At 38.7% G+C, this 26,362-nt stretch overlaps 2 protein-coding genes across 4 annotated transcripts in view; one reads left to right on the plus strand and one right to left on the minus strand.

The window, feature by feature from the left end:
- Positions 1 to 4,050: 4,050 nt before the first annotated feature.
- Positions 4,051 to 13,513, minus strand: LOC117297641 (DEP domain-containing protein 1A-like). Its single transcript, XM_033780779.1, has 10 exons — positions 13,349 to 13,513; positions 12,344 to 12,624; positions 11,703 to 11,963; positions 10,940 to 11,118; positions 9,619 to 9,759; positions 7,600 to 9,021; positions 6,699 to 6,868; positions 5,837 to 6,013; positions 5,103 to 5,291; positions 4,051 to 4,315 (listed from the first exon to the last, which is right to left on the minus strand). The coding sequence occupies exons 1-10, from the start codon at positions 13,394 to 13,396 to the stop codon at positions 4,172 to 4,174; spliced, it is 3,012 nt and encodes a 1,003-aa protein (XP_033636670.1). The 5' UTR covers positions 13,397 to 13,513; the 3' UTR covers positions 4,051 to 4,171.
- Positions 13,514 to 13,672: 159 nt separating this feature from the next.
- Positions 13,673 to 26,362, plus strand: part of LOC117297600 (oxysterol-binding protein-related protein 9-like) — a 38,821-nt gene continuing 26,131 nt past the window's right edge. For 2 of the 3 annotated variants that reach the window (XM_033780714.1, XM_033780715.1), the window contains exons 1-4: positions 13,673 to 13,812; positions 20,164 to 20,214; positions 23,082 to 23,160; positions 24,809 to 24,885. In XM_033780714.1, the coding sequence (XP_033636605.1) occupies positions 13,687 to 13,812; positions 20,164 to 20,214; positions 23,082 to 23,160; positions 24,809 to 24,885 (333 nt within the window). In that variant the 5' untranslated portion in view covers positions 13,673 to 13,686. Of the gene's footprint in view, positions 13,813 to 20,163; positions 20,215 to 22,085; positions 22,531 to 23,081; positions 23,161 to 24,808; positions 24,886 to 26,362 lie in introns of those variants that run through there. The other variant, XM_033780716.1, reaches the window with a different exon arrangement.

Here is a 26,362-nt window from a genome sequence, read left to right on the forward strand (position 1 = left end):
CTTTCTATGTGTGTTTACCTTGAATAAAGCAGGCACTATAAACCTACACTTAACGGTTTTTAGTGTATCTAGTCACGCGTGACGGATGACCAAATTGTAAGCCCGCTTAACGACATTTATAGCTTTTCCAAGCTTTCGGAAATTTCAACATGTAAAAGAGTAGATACGACCCTACCATGACGTCACTGTGCTTCATACTTTCCCAAGAAAATGACAATCGATTTCGCGTGTGGACCAACAAACGAAAGTATCGAATCGAACGAGCTGACGGAATGTCATTAGGGTGTAGTCTGCCTACATGGGGCGTTTGTTTGTTTGTTTGGACCACAATGACCTGTTGCCAACCGATCAATAATACGATGAAATGGCCGGACGATCGCGTTGGTCATCACAACCACGAGAGGGCGCTCAACAACATTTAAATCTTTTTTAAATATGAATATTCATGATAAAGTGTCTTGGATCATGGACGTCATTAGTTTGGTTCAAAGAAAATTCTTTGTCATAAAACAAAGTAAAGATAAAGATATCGTCACAACAAACTTCATGGTGTAGCGGGTTTTTAAAAATTCTGTTTCAAGTTTCAGTACACTGTCACAAATAACACTAGATGAAATTCAATTTGTTGGTTTGTCTATAAATTTGTTAATGCTTACATCACCTGGGAAAGTACACAAAACAACTTCCTTATTGCAAATACTGATTGAAAACCAAGTCGCTTTTGCAGTAATTATTATAAATTTCAAGTCATTTCTGTCTTAGAGTATATATTAAAGGCAGTGGACACTATTGGTAATTACTCAAAACTAATTATTAGCATAAAACCTTTCTTGGTAACAAGTAATAGGGAGAGGTTGATGGTGTAAAACATTGTGAGAAACGGCTCCCTCTGAAGTGCCATAGTTTTCGAGAAAGAAGTAATTTTCCACGAATTTGATTTCGAGACCTCAGATTTGGAACTTGAGGTCTCGAAATCAACCATCTAAACGCACACAACTTCGTGTGAGGAGGGTGTTTTTTTTCTTTCATTATTATCTCGCAAGTTCCATGACCGATTGAGCTCAAATTTTCACAGGTTTGTTATTTTATGCATATCATGAGATAAACCAACTGTGAAGGCTAGTCTTTGACGATTACCAATAGTGTCCACTGCCTTTAAGAGTCCATGCATTTTTCTACAACTCAGTTTACACAAATCTAACACCACAATATGGTATGTATTGTACACGCAATTCTAAGAATGATTCCTATGTTATTATTTTTCTTTTGACAGGAGATTAATACATGAAACAAGCTTTACTTTACAGTCATTTTTTTGTATACAAAAATATAATACACATTAATTATAACTTCAATGAATGATATTTGAGATGCTCGCTGGCTAGCTTTACCGGGAATATCAAAATGCTGTGGAAACTCATGTCTTACAGAGACAATGGAAAGTTAGCCCTGGCGATCTTTCACTTTCATTTTATACTACAGTACAGCGCATGTGAAGAGTCATATAATAGGGCTAAAATGGAAAGTATGACTGCCGCCACCTTGTGCTCCAAAATTTCCAGTTGCATAGTTATCAAAGACGAGACAGTAAAATTGTAATGATTTGTAAGTTTGGTTTTCAGTTACATTCTTGGGATTAATTTAATGTATCCACTTTGCTGTGTAGAAAGTAAGAACGTGTGTCGCTGGCTGCTGCTCCACAACCTTTTGAACTGCAGAATAAGTTCCCCCTGAACTAAGTAGAGTTTCCCGATTCTCAAATCTACTTTCGAACAATTAAGATAAACAGTGGGACAAGTTCTTATTTTTACCCAGTAGTTTCTTGAGCCCAATTTCAAAGAGCTGCTTAAGCGTAATAATTAGCCGAGCAACATAATTCTGCTTTAGAATAAGTCTACCAGCCAGAATACAAAGTCAAATGTACAATTTATGACCGATATCTTGCTAAAGCAGCTCTATAAAGTTGGGTCCTGCATCCAATTTCAAGGAATTGCTTAAACCATATAAATAAGCCAGCAAAAATAACTGTACTTACTGGAAATAAGTTTCACTTGTACCGTTTTTGACTGGTTTCCTGCTTATTTTTTGCTCAGCAGAAATATGTTAACCAATATTTTCTGGTTAAGAAGCTCTATAGGATTAGGCTCTGATACATCTACTCTATGACAGTAGATAAATGGCAGGAGTTCTTATAAGAACAATCTGCAAAGCAAAGTAAATTATGTTACAGAATGTTGCCGAAAACCAAATAGATTAAACTACACAATGCAATGCCTCAAATCACAAAATAATACTCTACCAAGCAATGCATAAATTCACATTGATTAAGACTGGTTGCTAAAAAAATACTCGTATTTTGAAAATGTCGGTCCTGAGCAGAAAAGGAATAACTCCCTAACTTCTAACTAACCAAAACGAATACATTTTGCTGTAACTTGCTGATTACATTTTCTAGACAATATGAAGTTGAACTTATCTTATAAATTATCTCTAGGGGGCCTTCGTTGAAATCAGCTGCACCATTACAAATCTACCTTATAGGCCTACCTAATTATAATGTAGCAATTTCAGCCGATTGTCCCCAACAATACATTCACTATTCACAGGAACAAAAATAACACTTTTAAAAACAAGCTGTGATCACTTGTTAAAGGCAGTGGACACTTTTGGTAATTACTCAAAATAAGACCTCAGATTTAGAATTTGAGGTCTCGAAATCAAGTATCTGAAAGCACACAACTTGTGGGACAAAGGCGTTTTTTAACAGGTTTGTTATTTGATGCATAAGTTGGGATACGCCAAGTGAGAATACTGATCTTTGACAATTGTCAATAGTGTCCAGTGTCTTTAATCATTTGCAATCAATACAAGAAATGCAAAGAAAACTCTTCACACAGTAACAATAAAACTGTACAATATTAGTATTAAAACAATCAGGTTAACACATGATCAACAAGTTTTGCATAGTTCCCCCCCCCCCCTCCCCAACAGATTCAGGTTTCCATATTTTGCAAGGATTTAACATGATATAAAATTCTTTTCACAAATATACAACAGAGTTTGTACAAGCGGACATGATACCTGCTCCTTGTAAAAAAGCAGGAGACTAATTAGTAAACAATTTTTCTGATTTTACCAAGGGCAGAAAAATCAGAAAACAGATTAAAGTATGAATAATGACCGACAAGATAATAATTATTGTGCAAGTCCATTGTTTTAGGGATTATTAAATCAACTCGTCTACTTGCCTTGAAATCACGCTTGAATGGGCACAGAAGATTTTTCTCTGGTAATTGGCGCTTCTATGAGGAAAATGTAAGTTTGTCTTTGAACCTTTGCAAAGGGCACCACAGCAAAAGCACAGGGCATGGTAATTGCTGTGGGTGAGTTAAAGGCCTGCATCTAGTTTTATTAGTGTAAATAAGTTTGATTCGTCATTCAGGCACTTATTGGCAAGATTGCATTTTGCATTGGATTACGAAATTATTTTAAAAAAATGTTTCTTCAAACGTTAGAGGTAAAAAAGAAGAGACAACCCTCTCAGTATGTTTGTCAATGAACAGAAAAGCAAATAAAACGGGACTAAAATCAACAGACAGACACATGAAAATCTGGGCGTAACAATGATTAAGTCATAAAACACCATCCGATATTTACATGATCAAATCTTTTAAAAAAATATGTTGAATTTTTAAAACTGATTAACAAGAAAAAGAAAAAAATTAAATAAATAAAAACTTCAAATTTAAAGGGAACGTGTATCTTTGGTTTTTGGAACCAAATTGTTACAAATGTAGATATATACAATGCAACTAACGTGTGAAAAACTTAATTTCAAAAGGTGGCAGCTGCTTTGAGATATGTAAACAAATCTGGAGAGGTTATGTCCTCACAGGAAGAACAATCCATTTGAATACAATGGGAAATCTGAGAAACGTTTTTCAGAGAGAAATGGTTTTGAATCCCTCTCTCTTAAACCACATTCCTTTGAAGGGAATAATTTCTCGTTATAATAAACAGCTGCAGTGCTTCTTACAAAGTAAGTTTTCAAGCCATTATTTTTTTGAAAAATAATTTTTTACCAAAGGTATACCCTCCCTTTAATGCATGGTCACCATTTGTTTGCGTAGCCTTGATTAAATTTGGACACATTTATTTTAGAAGATGTTGATCACCTCAGGGACTTGAGCTTTGTGAAAGATTTCCTGACGTTGACGATGGGTGCTTTTATCTTGGGCTTCTCTGGGAACAGCGCCGCCTCGCTTGCTGTCGTCGGTAGACGCCGGCCGTAGATTTCTGGGTAGGTTTTCTGGAACTGAGATTGATAAAAGAAATAATAGGCCTACAAGTTAGTGTCTACTTGTCAAGAAAACAGCAATAAACTGTCCTGGTTTTTTATTACCATAAACAGTTGCTTGGTAGTGAGCAATGGAGAGCTGTTGATAGTATAAAACATTGTGAGAAACGGCTCCCTCTGAAGTAGCGTTGTATTTGAGAAAGATGTGATTTCTCACTCAAATAATAAAAGACTTTTGAAGCCTTTTATTATGCATTTGAAAGCACACAAATTTGTGCAAACGGGTGTTTTTTTCTTTCAATATTTTCTTGCAACTTCGATGTCCAATTGAGTCTAAATTTTTACAGATTTACTTTCTTCCTTGTCTTCTCTCCGTTGGGTTCTTGGCTAGTACAGTGATAAAGTGCGTTTTTTTCTAAAAATTCTTAGCTTCACAACCATTAAAGGAGTGAAAACAAAAAATCATGAAAATTTACACTTTCAGTCAACCTCAGAAATCTGAGAAAATGATGCAAACATGAATCTCAGATCCAAATGTTTAGGGGTGAAAATTCATCCCAACCATATAGAGGGAATACTTTCACAAAAAGTTTACAATATCAACAGTTATTAGAAGAAAAAAAAGAAACATTTTCTTAGGTACAATGGCTAACCTACATGTACACTTAGTGTCAGCTTTAGAAGACATTTCAGGCTACTTAATCAAAATTGCTTTTTTTAAAAATATTTTGGAAACAGACTAAAGCAGGAAGAATATCATGCACGTACGTCTAAAACTCCCATGCTCCCTTTACAAAATACTGACCTGTTTGAGTTTCTTCTTCTTGTCCTTTGACGTCATGTTGTGATCGCTAATGATGACCTCCAGGAGGTCAGTAATGGCCCTCTGAGAGTGACTCAACTTCTGCGCCTCGTACTCCGGTACGCTCATCTTCTGGCAGTACGAGGGCGCTGTTGTTGGCTTCTTGTTTTCCTCACCGGTCAAATACTGGATCTGGAAGGATTGATGTAATTGGTATCGGTTTTGACATGGAAAGTTTGACAAACTAAAATTTGTGAAACCCTCACTCTCTAAGCCTGCCTACCTACTGGAAACCTAAATCATTCAATTGTTTGTCAATTCACAGCAACAAATGGATGGATTGCAATACACGTGATCAGCCGCCATATTTGATCAATTGTGCACACATGAAGAGCTACTATTGGCTGAGAGTCACACGCAGCGCGTACACTTTTCCAGTGTTAATACATGTACACCAAAGATGGCAGTCAATAACGCGAATTGCAACCATCTATAGATTGCACAAATAGATTACACGCGGGTACAAATAGGTATACTGCGTTCTGCATAAGTGAATTGGCATCAATGAGCTTGTTCATCCAACACGCCAAGCCAGCCATTCTTAAACAGCTCCAGCTATACACCCCCACATGACGTGCTCTCCACCAATAGCAACAGAGAAACTGTCTGTGGTATTTATGAACCAGGATTATGTACCCAGCATTGCTAGAACAAGAGACGAAAGAAACCATCCTCACCTGTCCCCTGCGTAGATACACCAACCTATCCTCAACATCTTTCTTAAGTTCTTCTGGTTGTGCGAAGACTTCTGCCTGGTTATCCATGAGGTACTCAACGATGCGGATAGACAGAGCCTCATTGAAGTCAATCTCCTCCTCAGAACACAAGATGGTGCGGCTGAACGTCTGAAGAACCTGACGCAGAAAATTTAAAACAATTTTGAAATCACTACAAGTTTACTTATGTATTTAGTGATAAAGATTACTTATATTGGGGTTATCCTTACACCTATGTGACAAGCTCAGATATCCAGTGCTTTCTAAGTTCCGGTGGACAAAATTTCACAAGCTACCAGGGTGGGATTTCAATCCATACCCAATCCCCCAAATTCTAAAGCAAATTTCTAAACAACCCCTAGACAACCAGACTGCCTCATGACATGATGCCAGTTTGAAGTAACTTAGATATGCAACTTTCTAATTGAAAAAAAAAAGAGGAAATGGCTGATCACACTTAACTTTTGTACAGTGATTTTCACATTTCTAAGGCATTGTTTTGGAAAAGAAAAAGAGTAAATCAGCTGACCAGCCGAAAAGTTGCATGCCTGGTATTTAGCAGTGGATACCACCAACAATGTATTTTGTGTTGAACAAAAACATTGATCAGAGCAGGCTTTGAATCTGCGACCTCCAGAATAACATGCCGGCTCACTACCAACACAGCCATCTAGAAACTATCTATGCCTACGTTGGCGAGTTTCTATTTTCTGTTTTCTTCTTGCTGAAACTGAAAACCTTCAATCAACATTAAAGCGGTTTACCCAAAGGAAAGTCATCTGGATATTTGCCAAAAACTTAGCAATTGTAGGAACAGCCTTACCAGTTGTCTTGTTGTCCTGCGGCTGCTAAGGACGAGGTCTGGATTACTTTCCATTCTGGTCATGAGTTTGAGGACGAGTTGGAGTTTACGTCTGCTGACCGGAGGTAGCAGAAGACAGCAAAGCTTCAAGGCTTCCTGGGTGTAGGACTTATCATCGCTGAGGTACAAACCTAAAAAGGAACAAGAAGTGGTAAAAAAAAAAAAGCAGATTGGTGCTTGTGAGATTTTGAAGCAGTTAAGCCTTTTAGATTGATGTTAGTTAATAGTTTCTTGGCAGGTACAAAGTTAGTATGGTTTGCGATGATACCACGTAAGAAAGAGCAGTAAACCAGCTCCTCTCAGAGTCACCACTATTGACAAAAGAGATTTTTTACATATGGTGTCATCAAAAACCTTACTTATTTTAGTATTTTTTTCACCATGTATAATATTGGTATTACTACACAATGTAGGTACAATTTCCAGGTATGATTTTGTCCATGAGAACTGCAAGAAACTTTATTGTCTGATTTATTGGCTGCAGAGTTTTGACTTTTCAGATTTTGCTTTAAGATCAGTATGACGCCATCACCTTAAAAATTGAATTACACCTTACCAACAGGCCTTGATCAGTGACACTCTGCAAATGTCAGTACTGTTAGATTTGTGCCAGCCATGTCTGAGGGAAGGGTCAGTATTATTTAGGGAAATCCGTTTTAGTAGAAATTGTTTTTCTTTTAGTTTTCGGGAGAATGTGGATCATAAATAGCAAGATTAATTAACAATAACAAAGCATTACTTTAATCAGGCCATATTTCAAAACAGTTTTACCAGATTTGTTAATAACTGTTAAGTTAAAAATGGAGTTAGTTTTGTAAGTTAAGACTTATGTATTAATATGAAATCATGAGATAAACCTTACTTGTTGTGCTGTCGCTTCGTGTCAGTTTTCTTTCCCCTTTTGATCTTTCAACTCTGACCGATGACCTCACATCGGAGGAGCTTGTCGCTCTAAGTCCTGCCATCTGTGGGTTCACATCCGGTGTTTGACTGTCGCTGTTCTCACGTGAGCTTCCGAGGTTTGAGTAGGAGTGGGTTGCTCGGAGTGGCGGTGGGTAGGGTGGGCTGATCTTCTTCATGTTGTTGATGAGGTTGGGAGGGGTTCCCTTGGTACCACTTTGAGGTTGCTGTTGCTCTTGAAGATGAGGCGTTGAGCCGCTGCGGTGATTGTCCACTCCTGCATCCTGATCAACGGGGGCGCCGTCAGCAAAGCCGACGGTGCTCTTCTTCTTGAACATCTTCTGGAAGAGCTCACTCGCTGAGCCGAACCTCCGTGAGACGAAGAGATTCCTGATGCTTGTTGATTCCTTAGGAAGTTGCTGAGTGTTTGAGGTGGCAGCGTTATTGATGTCATTCATCGAACCACAATGACGTCTGCCTTCAGTGGGATAGTTGTACTTCATCGGGAACCCATAATTGAGATCTCTTTGCTTGTCAACTATCGATGATTGGGACTTTCCTTGAGTAGAGGCCATCGACCGTGGTTTAGATGAGTCACTGTTTGTGATATGTACCTCTGAGTTTACCCTTCTAGACCCTGTTCTTTGCTGGTCTGGAGCATTGAGGTTGGAGGCAGAGGGGTACTTTGGGGGTCCTTGAGGAATCGGAGCTGATAATGGTCTCTGGTTCCTCTGAGGCTGATTGTACTCATAGCTGTTATTAATTCCTTGGCTGCTGACATGGTAAGCCCCACTAGAAACCGGTCGGGCCTGATGTTCTTTTCCTTGACTGGAAGTAGAATTGTCCTGACCATGAGGTCCTCGTGTCGGTTCTGAAATGCAGCGCCTCATTCCTTGAGGCTGGGTAGACAACTGCCTCCCATCCCAAATTCTAGGATTATGATGACTGGTCCCATCGTTGCCAACGAAGCCAGTCACACGCATACTGGCTGAGCGTTGGATGATCTTCCTTCCTTGTGTTGTTGCCGGAGAACGAGTGACGCAGGTTTGAGACTCCCCAGTATGTTGCTTACCTCTATAAGAAGACACCGTACTTGGCGGTATACCTCTGGTGTCACCAATCCAATTTCTGACCTCCATCATCTTCAACCTTTTGGACGCAGCATCCTGAGGGACCTCCCTATCCGCTGACTCTCGGACTCCAATCTGCCTGCCTGGCGCTCCAGCAAGCTCAGGCGAGAACCCAAACAGTCCTCCTGACGTCATGTTCAGCATGAGGTTCTCCACAGATTGGAACGAGGCTAATCCTTGGATAGCATCTGGAGGGGTGGAGGGAGACTCCTCCACCCCGGGGTGCAAACCCCGGTCTCGTCGCTCAGCAGTTACTGTTAATAGTAGATGAGATGGAGAAGAGGGGTGTTAGCGTGGGGGGTCAAAATGGCATGGAGGTTAAAAGCTTTTGTAAAAAGTTGGCAAGAAATCAATAAAAAAAATTCCCGAAAAGAGATGAAGCTAATACAAATCAGGAAATTAAGGGTCAGAGGTTATACAGAGGAAACTATTTCATGCACAATCAAAAGAAGAAAAAACTGTCAGTAAAAGCATGAGTAAGAATGAAGAGGGAAAGAAAGTAGAGGAATTAAAGTTTAAAAGCAAAGATGATAAGCCCAACTATGAACAGATCTATAGAAATTGAAGTGACAAAAAGAATACACAACTACAATAGCACATTTTTTCGATGAGCTAATAATTCAGTGAGGCTCAATGCAGTATTATTTTGATTTCCTTAAAGACGATTTACCAACCAAAATTTCATTTGATGTGAGGTGTTTGCGACTGGTCCCCTGCTTATATTTCTAAGCAAGGACAGTTTTGCACAAAATACTTTTTACAGTCATGACCTTTTTGATGAATGTTGGTATCACTTCCATTTTAAATAAAAACATTTCAAGCAACTGACAAATCTCATAGTTGTAACTTACCGAATGACTCGATGATGAGATTGTAGAGTTGATGAGTCAGGAGGGGTTGAAGGAGGGATTGGAAATAGTTGCTGACTGTCTTCAAGACGTCTTTCTCAAAGCCTGGATAGTTAGGAAGACCTGATTCTGTCCCATTTGGCCCTGATACATACACAAAGTCAAAATTGGAAAGCAAAAAATTAATATTGTTGTTCTATAAACCAATTTTAAATGAAAAATATACATCTTGTTTGTGGAACAGTTCAATTGTTTAATATAGACCGTATTGAATAACCCCATTAATGCTATGAAATGTGCCATCTTGCAGGGCAAACCGTATGCGCGTCTTAACGCGTACATCAATGAAGCATGCAGCACGCAGCACTCCCTGTTTGACCCACACGCACACAAACGCCATGTTGTAGGGCAGATATTTGAGCGGTGACGTCATATTCAATACGGTCTATTACAGGCCTGATACTTCACGGAGGCAACGGAGGCAATTGCCTCCGTTGCCCCTTGCCATTGCCTTGGTGCCCTTGAAATGCTCCAGTAGAAATTTACAATTTCCTCATAGGGTGCCCTTTGCCAAAGAGAAAATACCTTGGTGCCCTTGCCCTTTCAAAAACGAAGCATACAGGCCTGCTATTATGTAAATGTAGATATAGACCTATACAATAAAACTAACCTGTACAAATTCAATTCAAAAGGTGGTAGCGTTGTTGAGATAGGCAACAAATCTGGAGTGGTTATCCATAATAGGAACAAACAATCCGATTCATGCACGAAACGTTTCTCAAATTGACATTTTAAAGAATCACTTTCTCTGAAACCACATCCCTTAGAAGGGAATCGCTTCACAAAATATTATCAACAGCTGTATTACAATTATAATTTGGGGGTCTAATCATCCTTACTCGCAGCTAAGAGCTGAATTGCGACGGACGCGGCTACAACGTGTTCGAGAACCAGGCATGCAAGGACGCCTTTGGCTGCCAGCCACATCAACCCATTATGACCACGGAGCACAGCTAAGATCGAAAGTGTTTGATTTTTCCCGAGGGAGGAAAACCGGATGTTCTGGAAAACCCTCGTGGCACAGCAGAGAACCAACGCACAACTCAACTCACATATGGCCCCGTCCGGGAATCGAACCGGGGTCACCTTGGTGAGAGGCGAGCGCTTTACGCACACGCCAACCATGCCACGTATTACGTCCAACTTCTTAGTTTTTATATGGTTATTAATTTGTTGAGTAATTACCAAAGGTAAACCCTTCCAGCAAAAGAATACAGCCCGCTTTTAGAAATAAAATCTAGTCCGATTCTTATCTTGGACTTACAATTTGCAAGGCACTTCATAGCTGAGAGGACCCAATGAGGCAGATCATCTTGATCCTTAGGAACGAGCACAACACCATTCCGGCTGACGTGAGTGCAATTGTGTATGATGTACTTCGGATTGATTTGACCGCCACCCAGTAGATAATCTAAGCTGGACAACCAGAGAAGCCTCTGCAGTCTGTAGGGTAAGTAGTCAACATTTTGAAAATCAAGAAGCGCAACTTCAGGAAAACCTTGAGTAATGGCAAACAGTAGAATGACACAGGATGTTGGTTCAAATCTTGTTTTAGTAATATGACTGTGTGTAGGTACCCTCACTGGACTCAAATACCGAGTATAATACAGTCAACATTGGTTTAAATCAATAAGCGCATCTCTGAAGTGACGTAGTTTTCGAGAAAGAAATAATTTTCCATGAATTTGATTTTGAGACCTCAGATATTAGAATTTGAGGGCTCGAAACCAAGCGTCTGAAAGCACACACCTTCGTGTGACCATGGTGCGACAAGGGTATTTTTTTCTTTCATTAATATCTCGCAACTTCGCAGACCGATTGAGCTCAAATTTTCACAGGTTTGTTATTTTATGCATAATACGTTGAGATACACCAACTGTGAAGACTAGATTTAACAATTACCAACAGTGTCCAGTGTCTTTAACAATCTTGTGTATACCTTTAAAGTGCCACTCGCCTTGGCGAGAATTAAAAACAAGGCTTTCATTTTCTTTAAGTCACTCCAAAAGATGACAATAATAGTTTACCTTGTAAGTGTTGCACTTTGCCAAACTTCCTCCGTCTGAGCTGCAGTAAGAGGTCGCTGGACGAGACGACACTCTGGCACCACCTTTCTCTTCTCACCAGACTCTTTATCCGTGTCCTTGATGTTGAATGTTGGATTGTCGTAGGATAGCGTCCTGCCGACAGGCTCCGAGTTGATGGTTTTGAGGGGGGTACGGGCGCTGCGGAGGTTGGAGCGGCTGAGGGCAGAGCGAAGTTTCTTGATCGGGGAAACATGGACAAATCTGAAAGTGCGAACAAAGAATATCCTGAAACTGCAATTGTTGCATTAATTATTTGATTACACATCCAACAGGAAATGAGAAGCTGTTTTAACGTAGATGTGCAAGGAAAATTTAAACCCCAATGACTAGAGTCAGGCGCACTAGAACGCTTGGCCACAAGTCAAGTATAATCCCCCCTCCCGCCTCCACGTGTACAAAACTTCATAAAGCTGCTTTATAAGCAAAAATTCTTTTGAACAAACTTCTGAACATTCAGCAAAAAATTGCAGGACACCAGCCACAAATGGTACACATGACATGGTGTTTCGTCTGGTAACATATCTCTAGCATCAATGTTCTATGCTTTGCTTATTTGTACAGAAAATGAACCCATACCATACCTGTAGAGATCTCCGTTGTCCTCAAACTTTGGTGTTGAACTTCCCTTAGTTGACCCCTTCACGACCTGGATGACCTTGCTCTGAAGAAACTTTTCAAGCAAGGAGATGGTCTGCGACTTTGTGACCCAGGGGCCAAACCTGTCACAGTTTTGTAGGTATTCATGGAGCCATTCCACAGCCTCGGACGATGTGAAGCAGTTGTCATAGGGACGGCTTCTGAGTCCTTTTCGATGGCGTTTGAGGGGCATCCCGGACCGGAATTCCTGGATGATCATGTTCCACTTTGGAGATAAAAGAAAAAACAAATTTTTGAAATTTTGACAATATCGGTCATATACTCATACGACAATGTATGTTTATTTATCGGTCGTATTACCGATAATGTCAAAATTTCTAAAAAAGGAATAACAGCGCCCCAGTTACTGCCTGGGTCTAACTAACTTCTACTTCTAAAATCTAATTCTACTTGGATACTCGGTACTCGGTAGGGTCCATACATGAGACTGGCAGTAAAAGCACCAGGCCCAGTTACTACTGGGTCTACAATCAATAAACATCCACACACACACATGTACATCCATTACAATTATTTATTGTCATTGAACATAATAATTAATTTTAAACTTTAAAGTTTAACAACAATAACTGATCAATTATTATGAATTTTATAAATTAATATTAAAAATACAATCAATTAATAATAAAAAATAAAAAAACAATCAAATTTAAATTCAAAATACCAACAATTTTTTAATTATTATTTAAAACACTGACCAGCTGACTAGGTTTAGTTAACACTTGAATCTTGATGTACTCTCAGTATGTTACAAATTTGAAAACAAAAATATTACAATAACATCTCTTTATAATTACACCACACACACACGTACGACCGGTCACCCCGTACGCCCCGTACGAACCACCGAGCCGGTTTTTAAATTCATTCATTTTCAAAGACAAGCGAAGACAAAATTAAAAACAACTGTCAGGAACATAAGTTCTCACCAATTTCGTGGCCTTGAACGGCTCCACAGAGGATTGTGTCGCTGCCATCTTTTGCAAATTGTTCCCTGGAGAAAGACACAAACAGTCGACAGGTCTGAATCGCAACTCAATGTGTCAGAAAACACTGCAAAAATCTCAAATTTCACTCCTTATCCCCTCGGCCATCTTGAGTACATGGAGTAATGTTTAAAATGAGCGCTCACGTAAACTCACTTCTGATTGGCTAATGCCAGGCGTAAAACGTACGAAGGATCTTATTGGTTAAGGTTTCTTCCGGAAAGTTTTGAACTCTTGAGGGCAGCATTTATTTTTCACGGTCCGCCATTAAATTTTCTAAAATGTCTTCGTTTGCTACAAAATCATCAATGGAGGGTCCACTTAGTAAGTGGACAAATGTCATGAAAGGATGGCAGTTTCGATGGTTTGTACTGGACTACCAGACAGGACTTTTATCTTATTACGTGGTAAGTAGGAAGTGTAAAATAATGTTGAAAATTCACGTCATTATCCGACGATCGAGAGAGAGACGTCCAGCTCGATCAAAAAGTCGGACGATGTGTTGGCGAGGGTCAGGAGGAGGGGGCGTGGTTGGGTGTATCCTCTTGATGGGATCCTTATTATTATTTAAACAGATTAAACTCAGTTATCAATCATGAATCAAAAGCTCGAAATACTTGTTGTTTGTATCAAGATGCAGCTGTTGTCATAGGGGAATAATCTTGTTAATTAATTGTTTACAAACTTTTTGGATAGACCTACGTACTCCGTTCCGTTCTTCGGTACTACTATTTAGTATTTATTATTTTATTGCTATCTTGTTTTTATTAGGTAAATCCAAATTAGATGTGTGCAAAGCTCCCAATCCATTCAAACTTTTGCGTGAACTGTCAATCAACTGTCAAGCACTGTTGATGATCTTCTTGCTTGCTGCGCTAGTATTAAAATTAAATGAGTTGCTAAATATAAGGAACCTGTTGCCTTGGATCGGTTGAGTTGGTCTTTGAAAAGCATTTGTAACCGTTTGGGTTTCTTATAAAATGCATAATGATTAAAAAGTAGAATTTAATGATCCACACAAGTATCACTCAAAATTGCCTTGTTTTTCTTTTACCTTGTCGACAAACACAGTCGGCCATTTATGGGAGTCAAACTCCCAAAATAAATGGCCGACCGTGTTGTTAGTTGGCAAAGTAAAAGGAAAACCACGCAATTTCGAGGCAAATGTGTGTGGAGCATTGTATTCTATTCTACTTTTAAAACATCTTTCTAACCATATGCATTTTATAACAAACAGTTAACTCGACCGATCAAAGGCAACGTGTTTCTTTAATTAAAATAGAAAACATAGAACACCTTTTTAGGCTGGATTGTACTTTTGTAGAAAGTGAGAAAATCTAAACATCAACATGCCTGACATGTTTTGCAGCAGACGATCTTTTTTAACACTCGAATACATTTTTGTTGTTGATAATTTTGAAGTTTTCTTAGCAACATTATTCCAGAAAATGTAATTATATATTAAGAATTCCTATAAACTTACAAGCAAGTAAGTTAAAGTTATGTGAACATTTGGGCCAGTTTGATTGACAACCTTCAGTTGGACGACTTTTTCTACTCTATCAAGTCTATAGCACGGTCACATGAATCATCCCAAACATACTTCATACTAAACTAGGCATTGGTCTTACATGTAAACTGCGCCAATAAAGTATCTAAACACTTACAAATGGTCGGATATATCGGAACCTGAAACAGTATGCCAAAACATAATTATTCATTTCGAGTCACCGTTAATTTCTGCACATTTTGACACATCTTGTGTTGCGCTACGATGTTGTTTGGTGGATTTACGGGCACTTGAGTGGCTTAAGGTCGAATTTCAAAAGTTGCAAAAGCCCCTATTCAAGCTAAATCGTTGTATTGTGACGAGTAAGATCGGCGTTTCTTTTGCCCGCCTTTTATAAATGATTTTTTTTGGTCGTGTTTTGGATAAGTCGGTTGCGATGAACATCAGCAACAATTGTCAGTAACCAAGCAAAGGGGTCAAAGATGGGAGGCATACAATAATGGTAAGCAAGGAAAGATGTTTCAAGATAACAGGAAAGATGGCTCAAACGACCAAACAGGAAAGAAGACGGACCGTTGGTTTGATAGAAGCCGGTACGTCGATGCGAGCTGCAGCTCATCAGGTAAAAACGTCACCAGCGACGGACAGTAAATGGTGGAATCGCTACCAAGCTCAGGGAAATGTGGACGACCTGAAAAGGAGTGGCCGTCCGAGGGTGACTTCTGCAGCAGAAGAAGAAAGTGAACAAGTCCATAAAGCCTGACACCACTCTCGAGGGGTTTGCGACGCATCCTGATCAGGAAATGGCAGGGGATTGACCAGGGACAGATCAGAGGTCTCATTGAGAGTATGAGAAGACGACTCCTTGCCGTTCAGGACAGTGATGGAGGACACACCAAGAATGGGGGACAGGATAACAGCAGTTTTAGAGTTAAAGATACGGCAATTAATTTCATGGTCATGTAAACGAAACGAGTTTGTGTCTTTTGTCTTGATTTTGTCTGAGTGTGATGCTTATGTGAGTTCCCTTTTGGAATTGGGGTGAATAGGGGCTTTTGCAACTTTTGAAATTCGACCTTAAGCCACTCAAGTGTCTATAAATCCACCGAACAACATCGTAGCGCAACACAAGATGTGTCAAAACGTGCAGAAATTAACGGTGAATAGAAACGAACAATTAAATTTTTGTATACTGTTCCAGGTTCCGATAAATCTGACCATTTGTAAGTGTTTAGATACTTTATTGGCGCAGTTTAGTTAGTTCAAGGCATTCTGCCACCATATGGCAACTTGTACATGTTTTTCTTCCTGAAAAAATATACCATGTAAATAGTTTCAGATCAATAGGGGTAGAGGTGGCATAAATTTGAAAAAAATTTATGCAGGCACTTACTGCGTTGTGCCCCAGACACTGTTTACATGCACTATTTGACTTTACCTGCTAAAGGTGACTCGTAAAATGTTTAGCCTAAATTTTGCTGTTCTGTCCCAGCTTGACAATCGTCCCAACTTCAGTTCGGACTAGTCCCAACTTCAGTTCGGACAAGTCACAATTTGAGTGTCAAATTTGGGGCGTCCCAACTATAGTGGGACGATTGTCAAGTTGGATCAGAACAGAGAGCTCTACATGTAATTTGGTTGGTGTCCTTTCAAAAAAATCACGGTTCAGATCTGCCAGGGATATATTCATTTAATCAGTAGAGTCCAACTCCAATGGTTGTTTGTTGATATGGTGTTGGATTTTCTTGAGCATGAGAGCAAAGGAATCGTTCCTTGCTCTATGTTTGGAGTAAGGAGAGATCCTAGTAAATCTCTCTATATTATAGTTTGGGTTAAACTAAAATTAAGTTTTTTGTCTCATGTTGGTGTCCCACATGTTTTCTTGTTTTTTGTAAAAAAATGTGTGCGTTCATTAACACCTTTCATTAATGTTTGTAAAAACAATGATCGGATGGTGCTTTGTTAATTCTTGTAAGAGAACAATCATTTCAATCTGGGATTTGAATGATTTTTCTTTGTTGCCTATGTTGGATTTTTCGGAGAATAATAAAGGAGGGGGATCCAACTCTAGGTGTTTGTTGTTGCTTTGTTGGCAATAATCCATTTGCAAACTTAAGATTTGAATAATGTATGTTAATTTGAATAAAATGACTAGCTACAGGTCACAAGTTACTGTTTAAATTTAATTTCCACAGACTATAGAGACAGTGCTACATGTCACATGATTCGGAGCAAGTTTTTCAGAGCAAACATGATACACAAAGTTCTCTGAATGATTGTGTAATGGCACAATGGTACCTGGGTCTGCTCATCTTAAGTTTGCTATTTAAAACCTTGACCTGAATCATGTGACATACATGTACATACATTGTACTGTAGTGTGTATATGTAGCAACTGTCTGTATGGACGATGTGACCTCTGACGTCACACCAAAACCATAACATGATTCGCGCGCATACCGCCGGTCAAAACCTTTTGTGTTTTAGCAGCCAGCTAGAAAGTGTATGCACACTTACCATGACTGCACATGAATGTGTCTTTTTTCCAGGCGAAACATGACATATACATTGCTTTGTCAACAGAGGGCGGTTTGAATGTAAACATAAAAGCAGTTACTTCTGACTGAGTGAGTCATTCAGACATTATTCAAATTAACTTTCAAATCGTGTATTTGTTCAGTTATTTCTGTGTTTCTGGTATTTGGCTGTGGATTTTTCATCTGTTTAAGACCTTATAAGGTGCTGCGTTAATGGGGTTTTATAGTTCAAAAACTTCAAAACTGCCTTTAAAAAAGAAAGAAAATTTTGAGATACCTTGATGTCATTAGTGTTCTCCCCATGCACAAGCTATCGTGCATGACTTGCTTTCCGATACACGGAAATTGTGGCTAATACACAAACAATGACATGTAATTCCCCCCCCAAAAAAAAAAAAAAAATACAATAAAAAAAATTAATATAATGCTCCAAATTGCACATAATGTCTTTTCAAACCAAGATAAACCCCAAGAACAAAACATTCCAAAGACCTTGTTCTAATTCAGCTTGCTACAACCAAACATCCTAAGATTTTGGTTCAGAATTCTGACTTTCTCTGGTGATTTATCTAGCATTTGGTCAGCGGACCACTCTTAAAGACATTGGACACCTTTGGTAATTGTCAAAGACCAGTCTTCTCACGTGGTGTATCTCATCATATGCACAAAATAACAAACCTGTGAAAATTTTAACCAAATTGGTCGTCGAAATCAAATTCAACGCGCTGCTAAACATGAGCTTGAAACAAATTTCTGATGAGGTCTATGACAAATGTTCTCTTTGACTAGTCTAGGTTTACCTACAATAGGTCCAATTGATAAATTGTAGCATTTACCTTCAAAAAGGTAAGTGTCAGGTGACATGTAATGTCCATGACGCTAAATGTAATGTCCATGACGCTCGTTAGCACAATTGAAATTAATTTTTTATTAATTTTCTTGCATTAAATGATTAGCCCCTAAAAACTAGCTTTGCATATGAAGTCTCATGAAAATATCTCTTACTGGCAGTAAAATATAAAACTAAACACCATGCAGTGTCATGGACATTACATTTCATAATTGGCAATTAAGGGCTAATTAAAACGAGTGGCAGCACCCGTAAAAAATTTTACAATGAAGTTTCTTTAAAATATTGAATACTTGCCCCCAGTTATATGTTTTCAGCTAAAAATAATTAAAATATCATCTAAAATGTAACCAGGAGGGCATAGTAATAGACAATTGTGCCAAACATTTCCCAAAAATCATGAATTTGGCAAACAAAAAGTTTTTTTAATAAACGATGAAAAACATAGAAAACCAAGAAAAAAAAGAGGAAACAAACATAGATTTGAAATCACTAAGTATCACTCTTTCCTGCTACTTTAAATTTAATTCCACAAACTTGACTTTAATTTTTTGGGCCGATTACACTTTTTGGTGGAATTGCCCATATAATAACAAGCCTGTAAAAACTTGGACTTAATTGGTCATCGAAGTTGCGAGAAAACTATGAAAGAAAAAAACACCCTTGTTGGACTCATTGTGTGCTTTCAGATAGGAATAAAAGACTTCTAGCTAGAAGTCTTTTATTATTTTAGTGAGAAATTACCTCTTTCTCAAAAACTATATTACTTAAGAGGGAGTCGTTTCCCACAATGTATTATACTATCAACAGCTCTCCAATGCTTGTTACCAAGTCAGTTTTTAAGTAAATATTTGTTTTGAGTAATTACCAAATGTGTACCTTCCCTTTAAGGGCGAACCATGTTTAGTACAAAAGTTCTATGTACTTTGTGAACTAATGCTATACTGACAAGGAACAGGAAACGAAAAAGCACTTCCCCCAAATGCAAAATTGGAAATCAGAAAGTACATTACTCAAGTGACCATGAACTGAGCAGTTTTTCTCCACTGTGTGTTTTGAATCAAGTGTTTCCACTAAAGATAGCATGATTACCCTTGACATTTTCAGTGAGTGTTAGCTTGTCATTTTTCAAGGGTATCAGTTTTTTTCTCTTGTCCATACTTTACACTAAATGTGGTATGCTCTGGCCTGGGCCCAATTTCGTAGCGCTGCTTAGCGGCCGATTTTGTGCTTACTTTGCAATTTCTATTTCATAGCACTGCTAACCGTAAGCACATGAAAAGGTATGCTAACCTTCCCGTGCTTACCGCACAAAAATAAATGACGGTTAAGCAGCGCTATGAAATTGGGCCCTGGCGTTACACAGATGCCACTGAGGCCATGGACTCTGTTGCCCCTTGGTCTTGGCTTTAATGCCCCTTCAATAGTTTTTCATAGATTTTCCAATGAAAGTGCTCACAAAGATGAAGTTCCAGGGCTGGATGCCTTTCAACACTAAACGAGCCAGTCGAACCATTCACAGTCAATTTTAACTGGTCCTCGGGTGTTTTAACTGGTACTTGGCTAACGAACCAATGTTCAGGAACAACGCTTCAAACATATAAAAAAAATCAACCCTTCCTCGCATAATATTAACATAAAAATGAAATTACACTGAAACAGAACATCTGTTGATTTTATAATGCTGTGCATACATTTTCATCCACTCTGTCTGCCTGCCACTTCACTGGACCATAAATATCGGTACATAATTTGCTACACAGCGACAAAACATTTGTTTTCTCGTTTTCAAACAAAACATTCCCTCTCACTAATTAGACTTCTTTGTTGAACTATTATAACATCTCCTATTTATCCACAGTCCAAAGAGAAAATGATGAGGGGGTCACGGCGTGGCTGCGTAAGACTGAGGGTAAGTATTGATTTATATCAATGGTTTGAGATAAATTATATACTCCAGGTCACCATATTGTGTTATTTATGAGGATGTACTCGTAAGAATTCAGGGCTCACATTTGGGATAAAAATTCAGAAGACCACAGCTCTTGTATGCCCTTCCATACGTACATGTAGCTCAAAATATTCACTGGAACAGTTTTCACAAGACTAGAATCAAAATGAGGAAAACAATTTTATGAAACAGTTTTTTTAACATGATTAATTCAGCTATTTGAATTTAAAAGCCATTATACACTTTCGGTAAACAGTATTGTCCAAGTCCCACACTTCGTGTATCACAACTTATATATAAAACAACAAACCTATGAAAATTTAGGCTCAATCGGTCATCGAAGTCGGGAGAAAATAACGGGAAAACCCACTCTTGTTTCCGCGCGTTTCGCCGTGTCATGACATGTGTTTAAAATAAATCCGTAATTCTCGCTATCAAGAATTGATATTGTTTAAATGTTTTCTCAAAAAGTAAAGCATTTCATGGAACAATTTTTCAAGAGAAGTCTTTCACCATTACCTACTGTAAACCCTGTAAATTATTTGTAAATCTGTGAACTTTTTTTTTTTTCTGTACCGAAAGTGTATAATGGCTTTAAGCTTTTTTTGTATAAAAGAGACAATTTTATCTCATTTTGTCTTCAGGAATTGAGTTAAAAGGTATTTTATCAGACTCAAAGTCAACATTTGAGCACGACTTGTGAGAATTTAAATGTGTTCTGATTTGTCAAAGACTGAACAGTCAGAATAAGTTTCTCCAAATTATGCAAAAATAGTCAATTATGTGTTAGAGACGAGGTGCCGCGCGAAAGTTGAACAGCCTGAAGAATGACACTGTGAGGAGAACATTTCTAAAATTAACACTCCGCGACAGAAAAATGACAAATTCTGGTATTAATTACCATCTTTCTTCGTAAAGGTAAACCTTGGTAATGAACTAACCCGGTCATTACCACACTTTTATTCCCTCATTAATATTCAATTTAAAATTACAAGAAAACAAGACTTCTGTGATCATATCTTTACTGACCCAACACTAAAATTAGTGATCTTGGGCCTGCAGTAAAATTCAAGCCCTGATAGGCCGAATGCCTAATGAATAATTCATGATGACTGTATGAATAATCAATTTAAGTCTGACTTGTGGTGTCAATACATCCAGAACGCCCTATTCAGTCCAACTGTCATTGTCAAATCTTCTAAGCTATCAAGGGTCTCAACAACAACAAAAAACCCATGAAGTAAATTCAAGCCCTGATAGGCTGAATGCCTAATGAATAATTCATGATGACTGTATGAATAATCAAGTTAGGTCTGACTTATGGCGTAAAAACATCCTGACACCCTATTCAGTCCAACTGTCATTGTCAAATCTTCTAAACTAACAAGGAACTCAACAACAACAAAAAACCCAAAGTAAATTCAAGCCCTGATAGGCTGAATGCCTAATGAATAATTCATGGTGACTCTATCAAGTCAAGTCTGATCACCAAGGTGGGATGGTCTGACTTATGTGACAAAACATCCAGAACACCCCTTTGCTATTCAGTCTGACCATGGAGGTACATGTAGCTACCTCCATGGTCAGACCGTCTTCGGCAAATCTTCTAACATAACAATGGACTCAACAACAACAGAAATCCAATAGGCCCCCCAAAGTCCCACATAGTTGAAATAAATTGACATTCACTATGGTGTTTTGTATGCATTTATTCATGCATTGAGTCAGTGCGCATATTACTTGGATTCCCATGGACTTAAATCGGCTGCATGCATCAGTGTGATTTATATTAGATTCACATACCTGCACATTTACACAGGCTGTCACGCCTGGCGAAGTGACATGCAGCCATTTACACATTATGTAAAACTACAATTTATGCGGATTATAAGCCATAATTCACGGAATATTTGGATGGAATGTCAACAAAAAATTATGAAAATTTGATAGTGATTCACTGCAATGCTGAAGACGCGTGTAAATTTACACGGATGAACACTGCAGCTTCACTGGAGCACATGTCAGGAAAACCCTAAGCGTGGATGACTAAATTAAACTAAACATACCATTATGGTCTAATGGCTGTAATTAACACGAGCTGACAACATGATAGCTCTCATTTGTAGAGTCTGATCTACAGACTCTACTGTACATAGTCTGACGAAATCGTCAAATGTGACTGAAATGGCGACGAACGTGCATGAGGAATATTACAAGGATTATGTTATAGTAGGTGTACCGGAGGATAAGACTAAGGGTGAGGTCCTGTGCCATCAGGTAATGAGGTGCTCTAGAAGTAATATTAAATCCCTTTTGGGTTTTGGTGAAGAGAAAGTACCCTACATGTATTTATGTATTGAGCATTATGTTCTGTGGAAATGCCTCAAGTTATAATGGGTCTGACACTGCGCGATATACAAATTGAACTACTATTTGTAGTTCACAGCTTGTACACGTGTGCGGTTTAAAAGCAATGTACATGTACAGCAATATGGCGTCAATGTTTAAAAGATGTTAAATTTGCATCAGACAGGGATAAAGAATATTTGGGGGTATTACCAGTGTGTAAAGCATTGTATGTTCAATACCTTTCCAAGTCTAGTAAAAACAAAACAAATTTATAGGCATTTTACTAGAGTGGGATTCAACCCCAGAACATTTGCCAATCTAGAGCAGATATCTTATCACCTGACCGTGCTCGGTAGCTAGAGGCAGTTCATATGCAATATTTGAGCTGCAGGTAAACGATGTTATGTACATGTAAGTTGTTGTTTTTAAGCCAAGTCTCTGAGTCCCTGAAAAATGTTGTTTTTGTTTTTGTTTTTTAGGGGGCGCTTATCGGCATTGAAGATCAGGACGATTCTACTTTCACCATCACTTGTGATCAGAAGACATTTCATTTTCAAGGTAACCATGGTAACCATCCCTTCCCCCCATCCCTTGTACCTCTTCCCTTTGTACATATGTTCCTACCCCAATGTTGGTTTTTGCTGCGCATTCATTTTGCATTACATATGTACTAGCCCCTCTCTGTGTTCCTCAATATGAATTGCCTCTAAATTCTCTGAAAGGCTTTTGAGGGACAATGTACACCAACGAGTCAGGTACTGCAACAAGGACAGGAAAGAAAACCTGTCCATTATTGTGTGTGCGCATTCATGCTGCAAACCTCTGTTGTCTCTGTGTTCCTCAACACAAATTCCCTCAAGGCTCCTCTTGAATGAGGGCAGGGCCTTCCAGCTGTGGGCTTTTGAGGGACAAGTTACTAGTGTTACACCAGTGAATTAGGTATTACAACAAGGACAGAAAAGATCCTCTCCATTGTACATGTGCATTCATGGTAAACACCATTTATCTCTGTGTTCCTTTCTGACTTGCATGCGCACCCCTACATTTGGTGTAGGTTCCTCTCGAACTATGCCCTTGGCACCAATGGGGTGATTTTTCTATCCAGTCAAAAAGCCCTGTTCACCTGTTCACACTACTCTATTCCCCTGAACGCTTTACCCCTGATCTACCCCAGCAATTGGGCAAACCTCTGGGAACGACCACCCCTGCTCTGGAGTAGGGGTAAGCAGTAAAACCCCGAGGGTATTCATGAAACGTGCAGCCAAAAATCCTATGGAATATGGATACAGTGTGAAACTGCATCGTGGGGGAGGGGCGGGGAAGGGAACTCCCCATGGCTACATTATATTCCATGGGGATAACAGATACACTTGTGAAAAGGGCTATACAGAGATCAGTATTGATTTGCTTTGATACATTATGTCAGCATGCCTTAAAGGCAGTGGACACTATTGGTAATTGTCAAAGACTAGCCTTCACAGTTGGTGTATCTCAACATATGCATAAAATAACAAACCTGTGAAAATTTGAGCTCAATCGGTCAACGAAGTTGCGAGATAATAATGAAAGAAAAAACACCCTTGTCGCACGAAGTTGTGTGCTTTCAGATGCTTGATTTCAAGACCTCAAATTCTAAATCTGAGGTATCGAAATCAAATTCTTGGAAAATTACTTCTTTCTCGAAAACTACATCACTTCAGACGGAGCTGTTTCTCACAATGTTTTATACTACCAACCTCTCCCCATTACTTGTACCAATTAAGGTTTTATGCTAATAATTATTTTGAGTAATTACCAATAGTGTCCACTGCCTAAGAGGAAGGGAAATGACTAAATTAAATTTCTCATTTTCCTATAGATAGAGTCCTCATGTGAGTGGGGAACAAATTACAAGTCTCTAACCTAACGTAGAAAACGGTGTAAATTGCCATTGTATTCAAAACCATTCCAGTGCAAAATGTGTCCAACATCCAAAACATCCGATGACATCATTCTGAGAAAAATGGGTCTCTAAAATTTTGTACAGGGGGATTTTGCTTCAGAGCTCGCTTTTTCATAGAGGAATTTGAATCATGTCGTCATTGGATTTCAACAACTGAGGGATCTTTACTTTCCAAGATCTAGACTGCTCGGCCACGACACTCATAAATATTTTGTTGTAACAAAGTTGTACTGATTTTGGATTCTCACCTCATTTTCTTTTCAGCTCAAAATGCAGATCAGAGGGAGCAGTGGGTGGCGGCTCTGGAAGAGACCATCCTCAAACACTCACAGCCAGCCAAGGTTAGCAGATTCATTCCATTCTCTTGTCTTTGTCGAATGTAATGTGGGGGAAACAACACAATAATTAATCGTTGAAATAAGTTCTTAGATATCAAACATTATAAACCACTACAAGGGAAACTGACTGGGTAATTCCTTTATAATTAGGGGTTGAACAAAGAAAAATTAACTAGAGTGGGACTCAAAACAACAACCTCTGGAAACTAAGCTATCTAGCTAGTTAGCGGTCTGCCTATCTTAAAAAAATGTTTGTTTTGGGTGCCAGTCAGAAGCCACACATAAAGGGGGGTTAGTATGGTTTCAGCCCCAGGAGAAGGTGGCAAAGTGCCCCCGGTGGTCTTTGATTTGGTTTGATACATGTATCCCAAATCAGGTGTCTGTAACCCTCATCTTGAAGTGGCCTCCAGCCTTGTGGTGTAGGGCGATCTCTCATACAAATAAAATTAAAAAGGGAGACACATCGGTAACTCAACATCTAAATATTTCAACTTGAATATGATAATGCCTGGCACGGTGATTGTAAACAATTGTTATTTAAATGGGACTGCAGTTCCAAATCTTACAAAATCACACAACTTTCTGAATGATCAATTACTGTCATATTCCCTGTATAACCGTTAGCCATCAACTGTTGAAGTTAAGACTCTCTATAGAGGGACCAGACTATTCTTCCCTCCTGCCTCAGTTTGGTTCTCTTTGGTCACTGCAAGTGCGCCATGATTGGGGACTCAAAAATAGTCTCGCTCAGTGCTATAAGGTTATTAATTGCAGTTTCAAATCCGTATTGATCAGAAGGTCGTACAAAAACACAATTTTTAAGTGTGGATAAAAATAAATCCAAATTCACAAGAATGTCCTTTTTACAAAAAGCTTCTTTTGGCCAAAAAAATCTTTGGAGAACACTCTTGATTATTAAACTCCATTAACCAGTTAGTTCACAAATTTGTCCAAACCGATGTTATGAATTTCATATAAACTGCACAAGCGACCTTTTACTAGTTCTGAGCCAAAATAAATCAAAATCCCTAACAAATGTTTTTCTTAGAAAAAAATATTTGTTTTTTGTCTAACTAATTTTAGAGACCACTCTTGATCAATAAACTCCATTTACAAGGAGCTCCAAAATCATGGCCAAATCAATGTTATGATTTTCATATTAACTGCACTAGCGACCTTTTAGTTCTGAGCTGACGAAATGTAGGTCATAGTTAGTTGGTCATGCTCTTAATAAACATTGCAAAGCAAAAGTCGCTGGTAGTTGGCTGCTGAATCAAGCTGATCAATCAACTGTCATGTGGACATGATTCATCATGTGTGTGTGTTATAACACTGACCAGATATTGTCAACAGAGGGGGCAATTCAGCATCAGCCATTATGCACTCTGTCTTTCAGTCATTGGTTGTATTTACTATCTATGAAAACAGAAAAGGATTCCTAGTAGAAAGTTTGCATTTTTTTACAGAAAAAAAAATTGCA

The sequence above is a fragment of the Asterias rubens genome, chromosome 12 (assembly GCF_902459465.1).
Source record: "Asterias rubens chromosome 12, eAstRub1.3, whole genome shotgun sequence".
NCBI classification, from domain to species: Eukaryota; Metazoa; Echinodermata; class Asteroidea; order Forcipulatida; family Asteriidae; genus Asterias; species Asterias rubens.

Excerpts from the sequence above, each read along its gene's own strand:
- LOC117297641 (XM_033780779.1), bottom strand. The coding sequence starts at position 13,396 with ATGGCAGCGACACAATCCTCTGTGGAGCCGTTCAAGGCCACGAAATTG. Across the intron at positions 11,119-11,702 it reads CAAAGTGCAACACTTACAAG|ACTGCAGAGGCTTCTCTGGT; the intron begins GTAAACTATTAT and ends CTTACCCTACAG. Across the intron at positions 6,014-6,698 it reads GCAGGACAACAAGACAACTG|GTTCTTCAGACGTTCAGCCG; the intron begins GTAAGGCTGTTC and ends TTTCTGCGTCAG.